The 21,935-nt window shown below is 38.6% G+C and overlaps 2 protein-coding genes across 3 annotated transcripts; both read left to right on the plus strand.

Moving 5' to 3' along the window:
• The first annotated feature begins 202 nt into the window (after positions 1-202).
• klhl26 (kelch-like family member 26) lies at positions 203-7,639 on the plus strand. Its single transcript, XM_066646977.1, has 3 exons — positions 203-549; positions 1,747-1,932; positions 2,112-7,639. Exons 1-3 carry the CDS (start codon positions 500-502, stop codon positions 3,691-3,693), a joined length of 1,818 nt encoding a protein of 605 aa, XP_066503074.1. The 5' UTR covers positions 203-499; the 3' UTR covers positions 3,694-7,639.
• A 1,079-nt stretch (positions 7,640-8,718) lies between these two features.
• Positions 8,719-21,450, plus strand: crtc1b (CREB regulated transcription coactivator 1b). Of its 2 annotated transcripts, XM_066646978.1 has the most exons (12): positions 8,719-8,865; positions 10,794-10,910; positions 11,747-11,872; positions 12,646-12,707; positions 12,812-12,906; positions 13,000-13,105; positions 13,362-13,740; positions 13,891-14,103; positions 14,451-14,537; positions 15,856-15,942; positions 16,078-16,264; positions 16,421-21,450. In XM_066646978.1, the coding sequence occupies exons 1-12, from the start codon at positions 8,740-8,742 to the stop codon at positions 16,630-16,632; spliced, it is 1,797 nt and encodes a 598-aa protein (XP_066503075.1). In that variant the 5' UTR covers positions 8,719-8,739; the 3' UTR covers positions 16,633-21,450. The 2 variants fall into 2 exon arrangements, with proteins under 2 accessions (XP_066503075.1, XP_066503076.1); XM_066646979.1 differs by lacking the exon at positions 14,451-14,537.
• Positions 21,451-21,935: the final 485 nt, after the last annotated feature.

Below are 21,935 nucleotides of genomic sequence, written 5' to 3' on the forward strand. Positions count from 1 at the left end.
CTTAATTTAACGGAGTAACTGAGAAATCCTGCTTTTTGGAACAATACCACATCTCCGACTTTCGTGACTTGGGAGCCACTGTTTATGTTCAGAAATCCCGGTGTTGTGTTTGTGCGCAGCTTTCTTTTGATGTGAACGCACCCAGAACCTTATGGCATTACGTAGTGCAGTTGTGCGGTTTGGGGCTGAGAGCTGAAACATAGCGCAGGCGATGCGTGAAGAAGCCGAGGTGGTTTTAACTCCGTTTTTCAGCTGAGACTGTGAATATATTTATGCGAGTAGATTCGTTACTGACCGGAGATTTCATTAGTCGGAATGTAAGCCCCTGCTGTGATTTTTCTTTCCCGAAGAAGCTGTATTTTGAGGACCGTGGGCTTTGGTTTCTCGGGTTAATATCTGAAATATGAAGACCGGGAGAGCTGAGAGGTGTGTGAAGGTGAGGGGACACTTTGCCCACTCCTGATGATGATGCCCCTCACAGTGTGCGCCGTGACCGAAGATGGCGGAGTTGGACGGTGGGGAATTCTCTGGGAATCATTCACAGAGCAGGTAAAGTTTTAGCGCCTGAAAGCCGAATAAAAACCTATGCAGATTTATCTGGCTCTAGTTTTCTGTGTCTACCTGAAAGGTTCCACGTCACTGTGTGGAATTCACTGCTACTTTTGCAGTATTTAAAAAATAAATAAAAAAAATATAATAGGTGTTTATTATTATTATTATTATTATTATTATTATTATTATTATTATTGACGTGTAGTAGTTTTAGATCAAATAAAACTAAAATAAAGAAAAGGACACAGACTGGTACAGCAGCAGATTGTAATCTGTTTTTATGCTGAGAATATTTATGGACAGTTTATACCATAAAGCAATTTAGAGTCTTTATTGTTTTGTTATTGGATTAACCCAGTTAAACTTGCCCATGCATTAATGAGCCTGGGCCTCAAACACTAGTTACACTAGGTTTTTCTCTTTTTTTTCTTTTTTTTAATACATATATTTCACACCTAACACTCTAACATTAAAATTCAAAAAGTTGTAAAATTATGTCCTGCGCTTGTCTCACTCCCAGAAATATTTAGTTTTCTCCTCAAAACCTCAATATATACATGACCTTTCCATGTAGTAACTTAATGTAACGAAGCTTGTAGAGCTGCTGAATGCCTCGGACATCTGGTTTCCATCAAAAGCACTGTGAACTATTCTTATATTAACTTCTTCTAGAACAGAGAATTTAACATCAGTCTAATGTGAATGGCTTACCCTAAGCCTTTTGTACACATTTATGCAGGAATTTAGAAAAATCAGTGGATTTTGTTTTAACAGTTAGTTCCGGCTAAAAGAGATTTAAACTGTGGCATTATTTGCTTATACATCATGCATGAACCGGACTCGTTCTGCCTTTGACAATGATGAAGTAATGCACTCGAACAATGTATGCAATGTATGTAAGTTCCTTTTATTCCCATAGTAACTGATGTTATGTCATTCTTTGGTATTTCCTGAGTAAGGGAAGATTATACATTTGATGAATAATTGACTGCTGATGAATAATTAAAAACAAAACACAGTTGCCATTGTCACAATGACCCAGTGCCTAGAAACTGAAAAACTGTTGCTGGGCAGTCGTAATCCACATGAATAGTGAGGCAGATTTCTAAAGTTTCATGGATTATATAACCAGAGATTTTGAGCAGAGAGTGATGAGAGATAAAAGGCCCATGTAAACCGATTCCTCTTTTTCAGCATGGCTAACAATAAGAACAGCTCCCTCCGCTGCACATTCTCAGCACCTAGTCACAGTAGCACTCTTCTGAAGGGGTTATCTGCACTAAGAGAACAAGGCCAGTTGCTGGATGTGGTGCTTGCTATCAACGAAGAACACTTTCAGGTCCACAAAGCTGTTCTTGCCTCCTGTAGTGACTACTTTAGGTAAGATTACGCTTTAAAATGCTCCTGGTGTGATAGTAATTTCAGAACATACGAAGCAGAAGATTATCAGAGACAGTTTAATGCTTGCTTGAAAAAGTGTATAACGTTTCATGAAATATAATATGCACCGATCAATAATTTAAGCAAATTATGGAGCACTTCCTCTCCATTTCTTCCAGAGCAATGTTTACCGGCGGCATGAAGGAGTCAAATCAGGACACTATTGAGTTAAAGGGCTTATCAGCCCGCGGACTGAAACACATCATTGATTTCGCCTATAGCTCTGAGGTCACTCTAGACCTAGACTGTATTCAGGATGTGCTTGGGGCAGCCGTCTTCCTCCAAATGGTGCCAGTGGTGGAACTTTGTGAGGAGTTCCTCAAGTCAGCCATGAGTGTGGAGACATGCCTGAACATTGGGCAGATGGCCACCACTTTCAGCCTGTCCTCCCTGAAGGAGTCTGTCGATGCCTTCACCTTCCGTCACTTTCTCCAGATCTCAGAAGAGGAAGACTTCCTTCACATCCCAGTGGAGAGGCTGGTCTTCTTCCTGAAGAGTAACAAGCTGAAAAACTGCAGCGAGATTGATCTATTCCGTGCTGCAATTCGCTGGCTGCAGCATGATGAGTCACGCCGGGCTGGGGCCAACCAGGTCCTCTGTCACATCCGCTTTCCACTCATGCGCTCCTCTGAACTGGTGGATAGTGTCCAGACGGTAGACATCATGGTTGAAGATGTGCTGTGCCGGCAGTACCTTCTCGAAGCCTTCAACTATCAGATCCTTCCATTCCGACAGCATGAGATGCAGTCTCCTCGCACCATTATTCGCTCAGATGTTATATCACTTATTACTTTTGGAGGGACACCTTACACTGACAATGACCGTACAGTGAGCAGTAAAGTGTATTATCTCCCTGACAGCACCGCACGGCAGTTTAAGGAACTGACTGAAATGGAGTTTGGCTGCAGCCATGCTTGCGTGTCAGTTTTGGACAACTTTGTCTACGTAGTGGGTGGTCAACACCTGCAGTATCGTAGTGGTGAAGGTGCAGTGGATATTTGCTTCCGCTATGATTCCCATCTGAACCAGTGGTTGCGCATCCAGCCCATGCAGGAGAGCCGAATCCAGTTCCAACTTAATGTTTTGCAGGGCCGTCTGTATGCCACTGGGGGACGTAATAGATCGGGAAGCTTATCTTCGGTGGAATGTTACTGTCCCAAGAAAAATGAATGGACTTATGTGGATTCGTTAAAGAGAAGGATATGGGGTCATGCAGGGACAACATGTGGAGACAAGCTCTACATCTCCGGAGGATATGGGGTTTCTGTTGAGGACAAAAAGACCCTCCACTGCTACAATCCAATCACAGACCAGTGGGACTTCAAATGCCCCATGAATGAGCCTCGGGTCCTGCACGCTATGATCAGTGTAAATGACCGGGTGTATGCTCTGGGAGGCAGAATGGACCATGTGGACCGCTGCTTTGACGTGTTAGCGGTGGAGTATTACGTTCCAGAGGCAGATCAATGGACTACCGTCAGTCCAATGCGTGCAGGCCAGTCTGAGGCTGGCTGCTGTTTATTGGACCGAAAAATTTATGTGGTTGGAGGATACAACTGGCATCTGAATAACGTCACAAGCATCGTCCAGGTCTATAACACAGAGACAGACGAGTGGGAGAGGGATTTGCACTTTCCAGAATCCTTTGCAGGAATTGCTTGCACTCCCATAATACTGCCACAAACTGTCACTCAACGTTGATGGCCTGCCTGGAAAGTGTGAGGTGATGTGTTACATGGAATTGCAGAAGTTGCATTTTGGTTTTAACAATTTCATCCAGTTCCTTCACCCAGTGATGTGGTTCTCCCTGAAGGAATACTCAATTTTTGAGTCCTGATACATCTGTATTATACTGTTGATTATTTGGACAAAAAATATTTAGAAAAGAACAGAAAACCTACTGACTCACAATGTAAACATAGGGAAAATATTTGACATACATTTATCATATGCATTCAAAACCCTAAAATATTACCCAGTGTATAAATACTGTACATTTAATGATTTTAGGACCTAAAAATATATTACAAATCCAACTTTCCTACACTGGAACAACGTCCAAACCAAAAAACCAACATTTGTTTACTTTGGCGCTCCCTAAGGTTTTCACCTTTCTCCTAATCATCAGTTAGGAGCCTTTGAAAACACTCCCACCTTCACAACCACTCTGATAACGTTTATCATGGATTAATACATTAAGAAATGTCACTTTTCAGAAAGAATTCAATGTACAGAGGTTATTTACAAATACATTTCAGTGAAGCATTCATGAAAGTACTCTACAAAAACACGTTTCATAGGAACATTTACTGTTGGAACTTGGCAGCCACCCAATGCCTTCTATTATAAGTGAGTTTTGAGTCAGTGGGTTTTCTGTTCTGCTTTCTATACAGAGATAGCTACATCCTGATAGTGTTCTCCACGGTAATCAGCCATCTGCTGCTAGAGTATTCCTTTAATTTAACTGAAGTTCATGTCTGTAAATGAGAAGGTCAGTACAGTAGTATACATAGTGCTAATGTCTTTTTAGGGTTTTAGGTTGTTTAAGATGACCTCAGGAGTAAAGTCATGGTTTGTGTTTGTTCTGTATGAGCATCTGTACAATGTGTATGAGCCATTCATATACTTTTGCATTTTGAATGTCCAAAAGCAAGCCTTGTAGGTGAAATGGGTGATTACTGCTATCGACAATGATAAGGACACAATCAGATAGTGTGAATAAAGGCAGGAAATCTTGGAGCCACTTTAAGATATACAGTGACATACAACTATGCACCTTTCATCTAAAAATCTTAATAGAATAACCTACTGGATCGGTCTTAAGAAATATGTCCTGTAGCAAGTGAAATCCTTAGAATTCTGAATAGTTTCTCAAGTCTAGTCCTTAGATCCCCTCACCCAGCACATTTTATACTTGTCCTTAACCTATTAGGCCTGCTTCAGCTCATCAACTTAATGACAATGCTATCATCTGCTGAGTCAAGTGCATTAGAACAGTGAAATTACAAAAACGATACCGAACATGATGTCCCCGGAACTTATTTTAGGACGTTTCTTAACTCATTCACACCTCTGGGACTGATTTTATCTCCTGTCTCTTAAAGTGCATTGAAGTAGAATTTCAGTGAAAAACCTTATTTACACATTTTATTGTAGGTTATGAATCAAGGAATGCTTGGCTGCTTTCACAGTTTTTACTCTGTGACATGCTTGGGAGTACTCTTTGAGACTGCTTATCATTTTCACATAATTTGAAAGATGCTAATTGGTGAAATTATAAAATTACTTTGCTTTTGAAGCTTTAAGAGGAGAACTATTTTGGAAGTTTATTTAATGTGAAATTGATTTTTAAATTTTTTCAAATTGAAGTACTTTGTAGATGAGGTTTAATTAATTTGGTATATTTTATTACCAAGCACAGAACACCACAGTGCAAATCCACTTTTTTTTTCTTTGAGATTTTTTACAAAGACAGCAAGCACATTATATTTATTTCAAAATGCACTTTAACTGTGTACAGTGTAGCAAGATCCAGGTGCAGACTAATTTGTGTACGTTCACTGTGATAACTTAGTGAAAAAGTACTGAAACTGTGGTATGTTCGTTTTTTTTAATATTACTCTAGAGTGAAGTAAGGAAATAACAGGAACAACTTGTATTACATATGTGTTGTGCTGTTACCACTGTGTGTTTTGTAAGATTACATTGGCATGCTTTTTCTCCTTAAAAATGAATGTAAAAAAAGATCACCACAGTCTTAAACACTGCAGCATTTGGTAGTTATGGTACAACACTGGATGCTGGAGTGAGGTGGTTTTTCTAGTTTCTGGGTTTTTTCTGTACAGTTTGGCTGTGTAACATGACTGTGGATATGACGAACAAGCACAATATATCTGTTGTAGCTAGGTGTCTTTATTAAAAACAATGATTTGGTTCCATGAAATAGAATATATGTTTGGTTGTATTTTCTAGCACAATGCATAAGCTAGTTTTCTGGGTGGTCTGAGGCAGAGAAAATATGAGCTAGCATATTTAAATATGATTAATATGATCAATATTTTTCCATGAATTTACAAACACCTCTCTCCAGCTAGTGTCTTGTATGAGTGTTTCTATAATATTGTTGATATGCTGTGATATAGCTGCACAATGAATACTTAGTAGAGCAAATGGCTCAAGTTATTATTATTATTTTGTTTTAATATTTCCAGTAAAACATTATATGTTACAAAAACAATATTTCCTCTTTAATCAATTTAATTCTGATCTTATTCTAACCTTAATATAGCCATGAATAAAAATCTAATTTGCAGCAGGTAGTGTCGCAGTCACACAGCTTCAGGGACCTGGAGGTTGTGGGTTCAAGTCCTGCTCCGGGTGACTGTCTGTGAGGAGTTGGTGTGTTCTCCCTGTGTCCATGTGGGTTTCCTCCGGGTGCTCCGGTTTCCTCCCACAGTCAAAAAGCACACATTGTTAGGTGGATTGGCGACTCAAAAATGTCCGTAAGTGTCAGTGAATGTGTGTGAGTTGCCCTGTGAAGGACTGGCACCACCTCAAGGGTGTATTCCCGCCTTGTGCCCAATTATTCCAGGTAGGCTCTGGACCCACCGAGACCCTGAGCTGGACCCTAAGCGGTTACAGATAATGAATGAATAATTTATGCTTTAAAATACTAATATTTTGATGCTATTGGCTGGACCTGCTTATTCTGTGTGAATCACAAATACCTGAGTGCAGTAACCAGGACACTGTACTGAGTAAATGATGCTGTCCTTCAAATAAGATGTAAAACTGAGCTCCTGACGCTCTCAATTCCTAAAAGATCCCTGGGCAGGTCCTCAAAAAAGAGTAAGGTTGTTAACTTTCTGTTACTTCTGGTCTATTCACACCAATCTTAAAAAATTGGCTCTGCTTTTCATATCCTCTATACCAAAGAGCTGATGTGTGGTGATAGTACTGGTGCAAATTGGCTGCCCTTAAATTGTCCAGAAGTATGCTACACATTGATGGTGGTTGAGGTGTGTAGAAAATCGAAAATCGTTGTATAAGTGTAACTACATGTATTTAATGCATAGTGGTATAATACTTTTAACATCACTAAAATTTGCTTTTAGGTTTGGCTAATATACATATAACTTATATAAAGATGGAAATGTGATAGCATATTTGGTGTGCTGTAGCACCCTAACCTCAAAGTTTTGAATCTCAGGCAGTTTTGCAGAATATGCTGAAAGTGATTTATTTTCCCCTTAAAAATTAAGTTCACTGTGTCTCAGGATTTCTAACTCTTAATCTTTTTTCAGAACACTTGGCATATTGTGAAAGTATTGTAATGGATGAATTAAAGGAATGTAATTAAAATGAACATATTTTACAATTATTTTTCTTATTATTAAAGTGTATGTACTTGTTAATTTATTCATGATCAAACTTATCATGTGTGCTAAGGGAATGGGCATGTTATATAAAATCCCATTTGTGCTTTAGTTTTATATGTGCAGCGTTAAATAATTTGAACAAGATCTGCTATGCTTGTCCATTGTCCTACAGTACTGAATGTATTGCCCTTTGGTAGCACTTTTATGGTCCTCACCCAATTTCTCTTGCTCTTGTTTCCAGATGTGAGATCATTTATACTCCTTTTTCACTCAGCTTATGTATGGTAACAATACATAATGTCTTGAATAAAAAAAAAAAAGAAAAGAAAGAAAACGGTAGTTTTGGTAGTTTTGTGTTTTGATGCCCACCTCTATTTAAGACAATTCCACCATTGTAAATGACAAAAGACACATTCTTCCTTGGTCGTCTGATGAGAACAGTATATTTTTATTTCTATTATAATGAAATAATTTCTAAACATAGCCAGCAAATATGATAATTCTTGGTAATTTCAGGCTGTACCATTTCTTTTGAAATGCAAAATACATATTCTCATTATTAAATTATTTAAAATGGGAAAATGGTATAAGTAAAATTGTAACACATGCTAATTCAATTGATTTGCTATCCAAATTTACCCCTAACATCTATGCTAATCCATTGTCATTAAACTTATTATATAGCAATTTAAGCCACATGCTGATGGGATCTTTGGGTTTATTACCTCAGAAACCCTTAAAGGCTAAGCACCACCTAATGGACTTCCATGAATATTTCACATTATTTTAGATACTGACATATATAAGTATGAATTAAAATGAAAATAGCAGCTTAATTTGCTTTAAAACTGACAATTTTATTAAACTGACGGAAAAACACGAGCTCGCTACGGAAATTCTTGAACGCGACCGTGACGTCACTGGTGGACAACAGCTGAACAACGCCGCGGTAAAACACCGTTATTACTGACTGTTATGACAGTATCTAGCTAAATAACAAACATTATTCATGACAATAGCCTAGCAATAAGCTAAACTCAAATTTAGAGGTACCGTTATTCTTGTAAATATAACGGCTTTTGACTATGTCTTTGGAATGCTGCACTTAAAGTAGGAATGTCCAGTTATGACCTTTGACCAATTATTTCACTCATGATTCATCTTAGAGCGTGAAAAAACCACCACGGACACATTAACAAGGTAAAACCCTGATTTACACTGCTGGGGTCTTTAAAGAATAACAAAATAAAAAAGACACGCTTAGCTATGGACTCGAAGTCCCACAATCCTCCGCACGGCGCCGCCACGTACGTCTGGCGCAAAAAACAGCGAGAGCGAGAGAGTGGTCTGTTTTGGAGAAGAACGGAAGATGGCGACTTCAAACAATCCGCGAAAATTCAGCGAGAAAATTGCCCTGCACAACCAGAAGCAGGCGGAGGAGACGGCGGCGTTTGAGGAGGTCATGAAGGACCTGAGCATTACCCGAGCTGCGCGGGTACGTGTGGGGTTTGTTTATTTTTGGCTGTATGTTTTCAGGGAGGAGGAGGTGGTGGAGGAGGAGGCTCGTTAAAGCATTAGAGAAACATAACACACAACTCAACGATATACTCGTCGACTGGCATCCATTATAAAAACATCTCCACACATAAACCTGCTGAAACACGCCCCGTTTCCGCGCGTTTGCCCGAGGACCGAGGCGAACCGAGCGGTGAAACGATGCGCAGAACCGGAGCTGCTCGACAGAAAAAAAGACACGAGCGGGCAGCCTGCCTACAGATGTGCTACACATCTGTACGGAGCCTAACGTTTGCAATGCAGCTGGAGTTGGCTTATAATTCGCAGTTTCTCATTCGAATAATCCACTCCACCTTAAAAATGGTGCAGCACCTAAATTCTGGCTCCTGTCTAAGTTGGCTTGTAATTCCAAATTTCCGTGCCACATTAAATGCTGCCTGTGGGCGACAGAATGTAACGTTAACTGCTGTACCATTTAATGTGGAAGGGATAATCGGTATAAGAAACCTAACAAACTCAATTTGCTCCGCGTTATTGTGTCTGTTTCATACTTTCAAACCATAGACTTTATGGCTGGCACGGTCTAGTGTTGTCCTTCACTGTTTTAACCCACTCATATTAATATAAAATGCTCATAAAACCACTAGACAAGGCTTTCTTGTTGCAGTAGTTATAAGTGTCATTCTACAAATCAGGGCACATTTGCCATCATGCAAAAGGTACAAAACAGTGCATTTTAAATAGATAAATAAGTCTTCTAAGTCTTGTTTGTGTTTTTTTCTCTCAGTAAAATAAGTTCACATCCTCTACAGGGAGCAAACTTGAATGTGATATTTTCATGTAAATATAATACACGTAGTTTCTGTTGAATTCACACACACACACACAAATGTTCCTTAGTGTGCCCAGTTTTACTGTGGCTTTTATGAACAAGGGCAGCTGGTGTGTAATGTACTGTATCTTAACCTAGTTGACCTGAACAGTAGAGATATTATACTTGGCATATTAGAAATTTCATTTTTTCATGTAAACAATCCCTTGGTGTCTTAAAAATGTCATAGATATAACTCTAGAACCTTACCTTCAGTCAGTATGCACATATCTATTAATGTAGAATTAGTCTTCACCTCTATATGCACATAGCCCCTTACCATTCACCTGCTGCTCAAAGACTCCACTCTGTGAGTTGAAGTGATTATCTGAATAAGTTTCTGACGTAAGAAATCTTGGCTGTTTGAGTTCACATCTTTGTAACGGTCTTAGGAACACTGCAGTTTCAAAGCAGACATGCTCATACATGGTACAACGTAATTCTCTTTCCAGCTTATAACAATGCCACCACATAAATATTAACAATGTAAAATAGGAAAAAACACAATTTCCCTATAATATCTAACATTTCTACTACATGTACTGAAACAGTGGGGAAAAAATCAAAGTTTTTCTATCATTTTAGCAATATCTGACTTTAGAAAATATTCAGATTAGAAGGTGAATTTCATGACTGGAAATGTACCCCTAGGCATAGAATGACCCATAAGTCACATGTACTGTATACCATCTCTTTCCTGGCAGTGCCAGGATATTACTCTGCCCACTCTGTTCCTTAACTTCTTCAGTGCCAAAATCCTGACATGCTTTTCATCTGAGTTTATCCATGCTCACCACAGTGAGGGATCTGTAACACAGCCAAAGCCTTCATAAGAGCCTAGTTTGCACTCTCTGCCTAGTTTTAATTTGACAACTCCATAGATAAGCAATGCTCCACTGATTTGCTTTTCTTGTCAAACCACCTGAGTTTTTGTTTTAATATTTTCCCTTTTTGATATTTCAGTTACGTTTCATTCACTCATGCATTCATGCTGTCATTCACTCTGTCACTCATTCATGCACTTTTATTTTGCACAGCTGCAGTTGCAGAAGACCCAGTATTTGCAACTAGGCCAGAATCGTGGTCAGTGCTATGGAGGTTCACTGCCCAATGTCAATCAGATTGGAAATAGCAACATTGACCTGCCTTTTCAGGTGAGCCCTTAGAAACTATATCAGTTGAAAAAAAATCATTTTTGTTTGTCACTCTTTTGGTGGATTTGTCCCTTTAGTTAACCTACTTACTAGAGAGGTTCTCACATGTTATGGATTCTTGATGAATATATACAAACATATAGAGGGTTTTTTGTTTGCTTTTTAACAAAGAAATTTAATCAATTTGTATTGTAACCAGTAATATTTTTTAACGTTAAAGTTTGTCTGTACTATTATTCTAAACCTTGGCAAGCTGAGTTATATAATCAAAGGAACCTGAACAACTGTTTAAATCATGGCTAATACAGGGCATAATCCAAATAATGCTATAAAAAAATGCACCTATTTTATATAAGTACCCTTTGTGTTGCTCTCGATAGGCGTTAGGATTTATAGCTGTTTGCCTTTTAATTCTATTCTATTAACTCTTGTCAGGAGTCCATTTTAAAATGTATTTTAATTGTTGCACACCATGTAGTCCCAACTCAGATCCCACTTTCTTATATCATGTAGCACAGTGAGAGGATTTCTTCCCAGTTTAAGCGTTAACTGACAGAGGATACATGCACCTTTCTTATTTAACAATGGGGATGTCATCACTGCCTTTATCATTGCTTTTCATTTATAAAACATAAACAGTGCTACAAACAGAACGGTCTGATGAGTTCATTGCTTTTCCGCTTGCATATTGCCAGCCCATTTTTGATTAAAATGCTGCAATATATTTTTATTTGTCCAGCTATGCCTCGCCATTGAAGTGGATGTATATAGAGGTTTTGTTTAGTTCTGATTCATTTTAACTGAGGATATCATAAACTTATGAGGTTCCTTTTCAGAATACAGTTTTGGATACCAGTCGGACGACCCGTCACCATGGCTTAGTGGATCGTGTTTATCGTGACAGGAACCGAATCACATCTCCACATCGCAGGCCTCTGTCTGTGGACAAACATGGCCGTCAGATATCCTTTTATTTTTAGTGGGCGGCATATAAATAACACAATTGGTCTTTTCTCTCTTCCAGCCCATTTCAAGCCACAGTCATAAAGTTCAGAAAAAATTCTTGGACAAGGATTAAGTGTCAGAAATAACCAGGGTCAGTTAAATAAAACTCATCTTCAGCATTTTGGTCCCTTAACATACTCTGATTAAGTTTAAGATTTTTTTTTTCTGTTATTATTATTTCGTCTATAAAAACGTTTTTATATAAATTGCATTTATCTCAATAGTTCTCCCTGAAGAGATGAGGTGTGGTATTGTGCAAATCAATGTTCTAGACAGTAATGACTGGAAAAAAAATAGTAAATGAAATTGCCCCAGTGTAAAACAGATTGCTTCACAGTAAATAAAACCTTTAAACAACACAGTTGGCTGTGAGCTGACCAAGCTAAACACTTTCCCAAGGATGTCCCCTCCTGGGGAGTGAAAAATGTGTTTTGTTAATGGTTAAAAAAAACTCTTCATAAATCTGCTTCAGCTCATATTGGGACTTTCTGATTTTTGTGCTTGATTAGACTTTAGACAAGGCCAATAGCCACAAATAATAACACTTTAAATATATGTTACTCCATATTTAGTGTATTTTTAATGTGTGTTATTTGGCATTGACATACAATAGCACAGCACGTCATACATTGTTAATTAGGTGGATAAATACCACTACATGAGTGTGCCCATATAAATAATACACACTTTTCAGATGTTTGATATGAGGCTATATCCTTAACACAGTTACATTGACAGCTGCCCTTATGGCTCAGTGTATCTGTCACCTCCCCCTGACACCAGCTGGAGGAGGTAGGACAGTGTTTGCCACTGGCAGCAGAATACTTGGTTCAAAGTTCACATGTATACAACTTTACATTCAGCACACTTTCACCGTCCTCATCTATCTGTTACAGAACAAATTCTGACTCAGCCTTACATCAGAGTGCCATGAATCCTGCTCCACAAGACACTTTTGTTGGAGGATCGCAAGAGCTTCAGCCAAAACGAGGTAATGGGATTAAGCTTTTTTTCCCTTGTGTTGGCAAGCCCATAAAAGGAAAACTCAGTTACGACTTTCCTTTTTCCATTCTTTCTTTTCTAGTGTTATTGCTCACACCTCCAGATACAGAGGAACCTGAAACAGAAATGGAGAAAGATGACCAGAAATCATCAATGCATCCCAAATCACATGACGTACCTGGGATTAAGTGAGTGCATAATAAGCATGGTTCAGTACATGTTTCAATACAGGAAAAGTGGGTCTGAAATATGCCATGTATTTGTACGTTAATTTTTTTTGTACAAACATACTTAGTGTATATTATACTTTACATTATTTTTACATTGCTTTACAAATACCACAAGTTTCCATATAAAAAAAGAACTGACGGGAGGTAATTGCCAGTATGTTGAAGAGTGCGATTTTATATTTCAGCACTAAGCACTTGTTTGCTATTTTCACAGCATATTCCCATCCCCAGATCAAGAAGTGAACACCACTTTGATGCCAGCCACACACAACACTGGCGGCTCCCTGCCAGACCTCACCAATATTCAGTTCCCTCCCCCTCTTCCCACCCCTCTGGACCCGGATGACGCCGTATCCTTTCCCACCCCCAGCACTTCCAGTAGCACTGGCAACCTCACCACCAACCTCACTCACCTGGGCATCAGCGCTGCCAGCCATGTCCCTCCCTCTTCATCTGCACTGAGTGGCCAGACCCAGCCTGCTCCTGCACTCACGCTCAACATTGATATTCAACAGCAGCAGCAGCAAACGTGCCCCCAGCAGCTCTCTCCCACTCTCTCTCCCACCCTCTCACCTCAGATGTCAGTTTCTCAGGTATGGTCAGTGAAATGTGACATAATCTACTGTAATAACTGAAATATCTCACTACTTGTCACTGTTGTTTTCCTGCTATCTGTTTTGCTTAACTTAATTTAACAAAGAATGGGATTTTTGAAATGCTGTTTTACATGCTGTGTTGTGTAGCCAATTTCGATGGACAACATGACTCTGGAGCAGCAGCTCTCTCAGTACTCCCTCCTCAGTTTGTTAAACGACCTCCAAAAGCAGCAGCAGACCCTGCCGCAGAACATCCGTCTCATCCAGCTGCCACCACTCACCGTTAGCTCTGCCTCCAGTACACCACAAACCTCCCTCGCCTCCCAATCCCCAACGGCCACCAGTGCACCAGTCAGCTCAGTGAGTACAACCTGCCCTTGTTCTTACTCAGAAAGACACAAATATGACACACGTGGTTGCTGCCGTAGTTTAAATACAAATTTATTTGTGCTTTCACGTTTGTGAAAGCAAGCTTAATTTATTGTTTGGGAGTTTTTAAACTTTCCTTTTACAAATTATTGTAATGTTCAAATGTGTGCTCAAGTAGAACTAAGAGCACACTAGGGTCAAGTTTGGCCAACACAGTGCTTTATAGCACACGTGTCTTGCAAAAGTGAGGAGCATCCTTGTTTCTGAGGTGATCACACATGGACCCATGTTATAGTGGACCTGTGCTGTCAATCTGAAAGGCCTCTTCCTTCCAGCAGTATCGCAATCAGACTGGGTCCCCAGCCAACCAGTCTCCAACTTCTCCAGTCTCCAACCAAGGCTTCTCGCCTGGAGGTTCGCCTCAAGTAAGGGCGGACCCACCCCGCTGCTTGTTGTGCTTTAGCCGCTCATTTGCTGTCCCAGCTCTCTGTTCTCCTTCCTCCACTTCTATTTGTCTGCATTTCAACCCCTTTTTCATTGCTCAGATGATGCTGTGATTTTTATAAGTATTATTTATAAAGTCTTCTAGTGCCATTTTGATGGGCTAAATGAATGGGTGGGTTAATGGCTTAAAAATTCTCCCACAATGCATAACAAGATATACTTTAGCATTGTACTAATGTAGCAACATGCTAGCTTGCTAGCAATATATGGTCAGGCTTATGGGGGTGCAGTATTGCAGGTTAATTACACAGGTTTGATCTAACAGCGTCATTATCCAGCTAAGAGCAATGTACAGACTTGTTTTCTCTGCAAAATGCTGACAATGATGAAGTGTGATGAAGGCTGTTTAGTCTGTGTTGTTTGTTGTAATAATAAGATATAAATAAAGCCTTAAGCTAAAATTATCATTGGCCTTTTTAATCTATAGCATGTTATCCATTCTTGTATTTGCTAGAATAAACCTATAGTGCGTGTGAAAGAAGAGAAGATAGTTATCGGATTTGGGGAATATCAGGAATCTGATACTGGGTGACATTTCTCTTGATTTAACTATCTCATCAGCTGCATTGATTCTGTGCCTCGATGCAGTTGACCTCCATGTTCAGTTGCATTACATCCTGCCTAATACATATAGTACATAATATTAAATGTAGAAATGGCAGCTTGAGTTGAATATTCCTGCTGTCTGTGGATTAACATAGTTATAGTATAATCATCACAATATGTGCATATTAGGTCTAAACATCTTATTGAAATGAGCATGCACAATAAATGTGGTGAGCCTGCAATAAAAAACGTCATTGTAGCGCTCTGTGTAGCTGTTTCTTTAGTGAATTAGGACAATGTTTGCTGAGAACAGCACTGTTGTAACTCTTGCTCATTATATTGATAACAGTAGAAATCTGTTTGCTTATGAAAACTAGGTAAGATTTGCATTGTTTTGAAGCACTGTATCTCTGTTCTTGCTTAATCGAAGGCGAGTTACCGTTCACATTTAATTGTGTTCTTTCTTGAGTGTGTTGATTAGGAGCTGTTTGTTTTATTGATGTTAAGCTTTGTCACTTGAGATATGTTGCTGCTTTTTAACAGATGTCCCCAGATCTTTTGCGTGGATGTCTTGTGCTAGACATTCCCGCGTATGTCAGCGTCTTGCACATTTGTCCAGCTATTTACACAATTTCACACCAGTAGTCTGTAGTCTCATTGAAGTAATTGAATTATCTCTCGCAATAATTATAGCACATTCCAGTGGTGGGCAGCATTTTTGGAGATTCGTTCTATGAACACCAACTGGCATCCAGACAGACCAACGCTCTGTCCCATCAGGTTAGTGCTTATGCGCCTTCAGCCTGCTTTCCAAATATTTGGCTGTTCTCTTTGGAGGGCTCTAGTCTGTTTCCTGTTAAATGATGGAGTGTCTTCCTTTCTATATTTTTTACCATGCCCTCTATTATGTCCTAGCTTGAGCAGTTCAACATGAACATGATTGAGAACCCGAGCAGTTCTAACAGCCTCTACAGTCAGTGCTCCACACTCAACTACACCCAGGCAGCAATGATGGGTCTAACCGGGAGCCACGGCAACTTGCAGGACACACAGCAACTAGGCTACAGTAACCATGGCAACATTCCCAACATTATTCTTACAGGTATAGGTTTTTCTCTGTTTCTTATTGTGCAAGTCTTTCCAGGGATTTGGACATGTCAGTGGCGGAATATGTTCTTATACGAATCTAACAAATCTGTCTGGGCTTGAGTAATTTCTGTGTGTTTTTTGTTTCCACATTTCAAACAACAAATATTAGTGACCGGGGAGTCCCCGCCTAGTCTCTCGAAGGAGCTGACAAACTCACTGGCCGGTGTAGGCGACGTCAGCTTTGATGCAGACTCTCAGTTTCCACTGGACGAACTGAAGATCGACCCGCTGACCCTGGATGGACTGCACATGCTCAACGACCCAGACATTGTTCTGGCCGACCCTGCCACTGAGGACACGTTCCGCATGGATAGACTGTGAACGAAATTGCAGCCAGAACTCAGAAGGAGCTCTATGATGAGGAAGAGGCTGGAGAATACTTATTGTGCAGCTGCATGGCCACCCAGTTTATCATCCAGTCCATGGCCCTCCCTGCCTCCCCCACATGGCACTACAATAGCATGCTGCCAAAGCCGTCTGGGGAAGGGAGGTGCTCGAGCACAGGGTTGGAAGTGGCATTGCTACATCCACACTGGCTAGTTTTTTGCAAGATGGCTAGTTTTAAACCTCGTTCATTGTACAAGTGTGTGCTATGCCCCTCTTTAGGCCTACATGTTGATTTGCTTGGTTTTCTTATGTTCTTTTTTGCCTTTTTGTTTTGTTTGTGTTTGTTTTAGGTTTTTTTAATTCATGTTTCTTTCAGATCTGAGGTGATTTTTGTTTTTCTCATGTCATTTGCGTTAGAGTATTTGCTCTGCTTTCTATGGAAAGCAAGTGTCATGGTGTGTGTGTGTGTGTGTGTGTGTGTGTGTGTGTGAGAGAGAGAGTGTTGTGGTTTATTCAACCAAAATATTGAACCTCCTGATCCTAATGGCTTTTTACCTTCACACTGTTTTATTTTTGCATACCGTTCACGTTCTTTAGCACTTGGAGCTCGTTTCCTTAGTTATGTTCTTATAGTTTGTTACATGTTACATGAATTGCCAGATGTCTTTGTCAGTTGTGTTAATGTTTACGTAATGATACCATGTGTCCTTTTTAAAAGCGAGTTGGTGTGCATTTGCGTAGAGGTGTTTGTTTGTGTTAAATTATCTATATATTTAAAATTGTCAATTATTTATTAAACATTTTATTTAATACTAAGGAGTACTACTCCCCCCATACTACTTTTTATGGATTTGAGAAAGCATTGCTTGCTACTTTATTATGGCTAAAGGTCTAAAGAAAACTAGAATTCTCTATAAAAACTTTATTTGTTTGGATTTTTTGCCACGTAAACTACAAACACTTTACAGTTACGTATGTGCCGGCAATGTTTTTTACGTTCGCCAGCAGATTCGCAGCAGATATATATGTGTCAGAATGGCAGCCTTGCCTCTATTTTTGGTATAGATATCGTAAAGTGTCTCTAAAAGTTCAAACTTGTATGTTTTTCCTTGTTGATCGAGTTGCTTGTTCAGTTGCAAATTAAAAAATTTTAGTGCTGTTGTTGACTTCTAATTTGCATTAAAAAGGCTATCATCGCGCAGGGCCAAACCCATTAAAAGGGAAGCTTCAGAAAGCTACTGAACTCATCACTGTGAGCTGACCTGATTTTGCCTTATGAACAAAAAAAAAGCTGTTTTTAAGCTGTCGGTGTGACAACGAGTTTTCTAATTGTCCTGTTAATGTTTATTCTCGTATCTAAAAAGATTTCTGATCATGCACAATCAGTGGCAGTATTGTGTTTTTATAAATGCAGTTTCTCAATTAAGTACTGTAAGGCATGTAGATTTAAGTGTTCCAGCTTAAATGGAGGTTCTGTCGTGAAGCCAGATGTCTGATGTCTGTCAGTCTGAGCTGCTAAAGTGAAAGTAAGGGGAGGGTACTGCTCCTTATTCTCAGTGCTGTTTACCAGAACGTTGTTCTTGTCTTCATTCATCTATGTTTGTATGTTTGTTTCAGCCTTGTCTGTCATTCTTGTGATTTGTCTTATGTCTTGTTCCATTCTGAAAATTGTTAAGAAATCACATTATTATTATTTTTATGTACACTATGAAATTGCGGATAGAATTCTGTTATCCACTGATTTATGCCATTGAAATGGATGGCCTAATTTAGAAAAGCGTTACAATCCTGCTCTATACAGGCTGGAAATTAAAGGACTTGGTCACTGCACAAAAACACATCTGGTACCAAATCCTTAAAGTGGCAAATGATGAGCATAATGCCATTTGGTGTTTGTAAACAATAATATCGTTATTGTTTACTTATTTTAAATTCCGTTAAATATTATCACTGATTTTTGTTTTTTGTTTTGTTTTGTTTTGTTTGGCTTAATGAATTGTTTATAAGTTGTAAATGAATGCAGCCAAAGGGCCTTGACTTTAGAATAGAGTGCAGTCTGTGTAACTGGACAGTGATACCATTTTTTTACTCTGGTGTATGAAGCAAAGATGGTGACATGCAGAAGGTCAGCTTTACGAAGGTCAGTCTGAATTGTCTACGAGTCTCTCCAACGTGTCTGACGTAAAACAATCAGACAAAAAGCTTGTTAATTAATGATAATCGTTTCAAGACTTCAGGGAATTCTTAAACATAGAGGGTTTTAGCGTTTAATTAAAAACATTAAGAGCATTCCACTGTTCTTGGTTTTTAGAAATGTTATGGTTCCTGATTTACTGTTGCTCTTGATTTTATTTAACAGTGTGCTAAAGATGGCACACCTGTACTAGTGTAAGTGTATCAGTGTTATACACTTTTAAAGCCTAATAGTCTACATATCTCAATTAACACGACAGGTTTCAGTATTGATTTCTGTATCTGAAAGATTGGCTTGAATTGCTTTTAACAGACTACGGTGGATATGTCTCTGACTGTGACCTACTTTACTGCCACTAACACAGCTTGTTCCTCAGAAGATTATATTCCATTGTGTTAGACCTTTTTCAGCTGGGATTGGGATTGTTTCCATGATTGCTCCCGTGATTTGCCCAGTACAGCTGTACAGGCACCGAAATGGAAAAAAAGGGTTGACGTTCTGGGCTTTATTCTCACAGTCAATGTTCCAGTTCAACTGTAGTGTGTAGGAAAAGAGCAGAAACTGTCCAGTCACTTACAGACTGCACTGTATTTGATCTTAGACGTGAAGCTGGATCGTTTGGACCTTTGTAAGGGATATGACTTTAAAAAAAAAATTGTGAAATGTGAAATGTACAGATTCCTATGCAAACCAGAGAAATTTATTAGTCTATAAATTGAAATATATCTTCTTGAATTTAGTGCAATTGTTTATATGGTGTAGCTATAAAAGCTTTTTAAAATAGTAATGCCCAGAAGATGTAGATGGTTTATTATGTGCAAGGCAAAAACACAGTACTAACATCAAGCAACAGTTTACAGCATGCAGTGTTACAGAAGGCCACATTAACAGTGAACTAGTGTTGACTTTTTTTAGTTTAATTTATTTTTTTTTTAAACACTCAGACTGTGCCAGTCAAAATAACATTCTTTAAACAAATGTGTTGTTTTTGTTTTAAACAAACATTTATTTCACAGATGTTTTCCACTCAAACACTTGTATGGTAAATACTGTACATAAAGCTTATCACTAGACTATGACTGCATGTCAAAAATAAGAAAAGGATCTTCAGTTAGAGGCCTTCGTTAGCTTGGCTGATTTCATTATAAAATGTGCTGCACATGATACACTACGGACTCTTAGTAAAATGCAATGCATGCGTTGACTTTAAAAAAAGTGGTTTCATTTGACTGAAAGTCACTCATATTTTCGTATGTTTTGGTATATCACCTATGGAAGTACAGTGTATGGGACTCCATATGAGATGTTGTGCGTCACACCAAATTACCTATTGCTTGACCAAAGCAGTTTTCTTGTTTTTTGCTCCCACACTGTAACGACAAGTATCTAGTGGTAGTTTTTTTGTTTGTTTGTTTGTTTGTTTGTTTTTTTTAAACAATAATTATTTATTTACTTTGCCTATGTGTTTGCATTCTTTTCTTTGGCATGATAGTCATCATGATTGTAGCAAGCTGGACCTTTTGTTTGTTTGTTTTCATTTGAAATATTGTCAGCGCTGTTGCTTAGCTTTTGCATCTCAACATAACCAACCTTCAACAACCACTGATATATATCACAGCATCATCACTGATATATATGGCAGCTTTTGTGCTACGTGTGTGTGTGAGCGTGTGTTTGTTTGTGTGTGTGTGTGTATGCGTGTGCGTCTCTTTTGTATTTTTCCTTAGTGTGTTGCTTCGCACTTTAACAGTGGCTTTATGGCATTAAATTTGGACTGTTTTACTCTCTGAGAACACTGACTGTTTAGCTCTATAGATTTTATCTTGCTTCTTTTTATTTCTTTTTTTTTCTTATATTTATGGATGGCTAGTCCCTGAAATCAGAGCTGTTTTCCGTAATGTGAACATTTTCTGGGTAAAATTCTCCACTGTATTGCACTGATAATGTTGAGGGATAACACTTTTGGGAGCAAATATGTAACTTCTCAATGCAAACCTAAAAAAAAAAAACAAGGGCTCGGTCTTTGTGCTCTAAGTGTAAAAATTGGGAGATGCATCCAGAATGTATGTTTTATTTCTGTTAGATCTACAATAGTTTTCCTCATGCATGGTATTAGCAGTTTTGTTTTTTTTAATATTCATTTTAAATCTCAAATGCAGTTTAATTCTTGTTTCGAGGTATTTTTTTTCTGAATGCAGAGCCCCTTTAAAGGAGCCATCTTCAAACTCCCTTATAAGCCTTAAGAGGACTGCTGGGCAGTTGCTATGGTTCTCATATATCCGTCAACTTTCCACCATTATAGTAAACTAATGAGGAAGTGGTTCTCTTATACCAGATATATTTGTTAAATAAATCTTTAGTGTGGCCTATATGAAATAGATATAGTATAAGATCAGCCAAACATAAGTGCCATCTGCATTGATTTACTCTTCAAAGATCATTTTGTTTAGTCAAAAAACAAATGTGTTTTAGCAGGTGTATGAGAATAAAAAAACATGAAAAAAAATGTCTCATGAGAATGTTAGATAAAAGACAATGCTTCAAATCTGCAGTCACTCAGATCAGAAACAATGCTGTTTATATGCATTTGAAGTAAATGTACTGAGATGAAAAAACATCGTTGGGCTGGAGCTTTTTACCAGCTATGTGTGGCATAACATTTTCAACGGTGATACATTATTCACAGATGTAGAACTTTCATGTAACTGTATAGATTTTTCTGGTGTGGTCCATATTTTGACTCATGTTCGTGGAAATTGGTTGTAGAAGGCCACTTTCTCTCTGTACATAGTCTCAGTGATCGTTTCATGGATGTTTTCCGTTCTCAAAATATGCTAAATATGGATGTGCATGATGTCTCAGCTACATATATCAGATCGTTCTTATTACATCATTTATATTTTGTAATCTGTATTTCTGTACGTGTTTTTAAAATATATACATTTAAACTGCAGTGTGTTGGATTTCAGTGCAAACACATTCACCAAGTCTTCTCATTTTTAGCTTTTAAATGGGAATTTCACCAATACTTCTACATCTCTGCGGAATTCAATATCGTTCAGTGATTTGATGTGAAATGGTGCTTTCGTTGCGTATAGTAACC

This window comes from Hoplias malabaricus, chromosome 16 (genome assembly GCF_029633855.1).
Source record: "Hoplias malabaricus isolate fHopMal1 chromosome 16, fHopMal1.hap1, whole genome shotgun sequence".
Classification (NCBI taxonomy): Eukaryota; Metazoa; Chordata; class Actinopteri; order Characiformes; family Erythrinidae; genus Hoplias; species Hoplias malabaricus.

Coding starts and splice junctions, on each gene's coding strand:
- klhl26 (XM_066646977.1), top strand. CDS start 500: ATGGCGGAGTTGGACGGTGGGGAATTCTCTGGGAATCATTCACAGAGC. Junction 550..1,746: donor GGGAATCATTCACAGAGCAG/GTAAAGTTTTAG, acceptor CCTCTTTTTCAG/CATGGCTAACAATAAGAACA. Junction 1,933..2,111: donor TCCTGTAGTGACTACTTTAG/GTAAGATTACGC, acceptor CATTTCTTCCAG/AGCAATGTTTACCGGCGGCA.
- crtc1b (XM_066646978.1), top strand. CDS start 8,740: ATGGCGACTTCAAACAATCCGCGAAAATTCAGCGAGAAAATTGCCCTG. Junction 13,741..13,890: donor CTCAGATGTCAGTTTCTCAG/GTATGGTCAGTG, acceptor TGTGTTGTGTAG/CCAATTTCGATGGACAACAT. Junction 14,538..15,855: donor CGCCTGGAGGTTCGCCTCAA/GTAAGGGCGGAC, acceptor CAATAATTATAG/CACATTCCAGTGGTGGGCAG.